We start from the raw sequence: 961 nt of genomic DNA, 5'->3' as shown, positions 1-961 counted from the left end.
CTGGGAGAGGGAAGGAGACGCGGAATTGGAGTGCGGATCGACGAACCTTGGGAGGCGGCGGGAGGCTTGGAGTCGTGGAGCTGGAGAGACGAGTCCTTGGCGGCGGCCGCGGCCGCGGCGGCGGGGGCGTAGAGCGAGAGGAAGTCGTGCGTCGCCTTGTTCCCTGCACACACACGCACGCTCTTTCCCAATTAGGCAACGCCGCGGCGTGAAGCCATGGATCCCCGGCGAGGAAGACAAAATTAATGCGGCCATCCATGCTAGACGGCGCCGGCCGTAAGCCTTGGTACGTACCTTGGATGCCCATAATTCTAGCGCATCAGTCGGTCAGTCGCATCGCCTCGCCGCCGGACGCGCAATTCTCCTCGGCTGGGAACGATCGCCGGAACAATTGACCTTCCCCGAGCACGCGCGCGCAAGAGCTTGCAAGGAGTGGAGAACTCTCTCTCTCTCTCTCTCTCTCTTCCCCCTCTTCTCTCTCCCTCTTCTCTCTCTGCACACGCTGCAACGGCTTCTCCTCCTCTACCAGCGGCTAGCTAGGCAGGCGGCTGCCCGTGTGAGCTGTGGAAGACTTTATACGGCACGCGCGCGCGCGCGGCCCCCCGCACCTGGTCGTTGCCACCGCCGCGAGAGAGACGCCGTTACGTGACGGAGTAGTAGGCTGCAGGCGCCCGCCGCGCAGCGCACGTGCCGTGGTCACCCCCGCCGTGCCGTACCGCGGCGCCGGAGGGAGATTGGCGCGTGGGGCGATCCCGAGGTGGGGGAGGGAGGTGGTGGTGGTGGGTCGGGGCGGGGCCGGTCGTGCGAGTGCGGCCGGCGGGGGACGGAATAGGAATAGGAATAGGATAGGTCGACGTGGAGTGGGGAGGGGGTCACGTGCCGGTTGTTGGCCGGGCCCGCGGCGGCACATGGAGCCGGAAATTGCGGGCATCCCGTGGATGGCGACCCGCGCGGGGTCATG

At 66.8% G+C, this 961-nt stretch overlaps 1 protein-coding gene across 3 annotated transcripts in view; it reads right to left on the bottom strand.

The window, feature by feature from the left end:
* Positions 1–783, bottom strand: part of LOC119301925 (transcription factor BIM1-like) — an 8,468-nt gene extending 7,685 nt beyond the window's left edge. Inside the window, exons 1-2 of one of the 3 annotated variants that reach the window (XM_037578928.1) lie at positions 295–783; positions 47–163 (exon numbers count right to left, since the gene is read on the bottom strand). In XM_037578928.1, coding sequence (XP_037434825.1) covers positions 47–163; positions 295–307 — 130 coding nt within the window. In that variant the 5' untranslated portion in view covers positions 308–783. The remainder of the gene's footprint in view (positions 1–46; positions 164–294) is intronic. The other 2 variants (XM_037578929.1, XM_037578930.1) reach the window with 2 other exon arrangements.
* Positions 784–961: the final 178 nt, after the last annotated feature.

This window comes from Triticum dicoccoides, chromosome 5A (genome assembly GCF_002162155.2).
Source record: "Triticum dicoccoides isolate Atlit2015 ecotype Zavitan chromosome 5A, WEW_v2.0, whole genome shotgun sequence".
NCBI classification, from domain to species: Eukaryota; Viridiplantae; Streptophyta; class Magnoliopsida; order Poales; family Poaceae; genus Triticum; species Triticum dicoccoides.
Note: the sequence above shows the minus strand (reverse complement) of the source record. Positions and strands in the feature narration are given on the sequence as shown.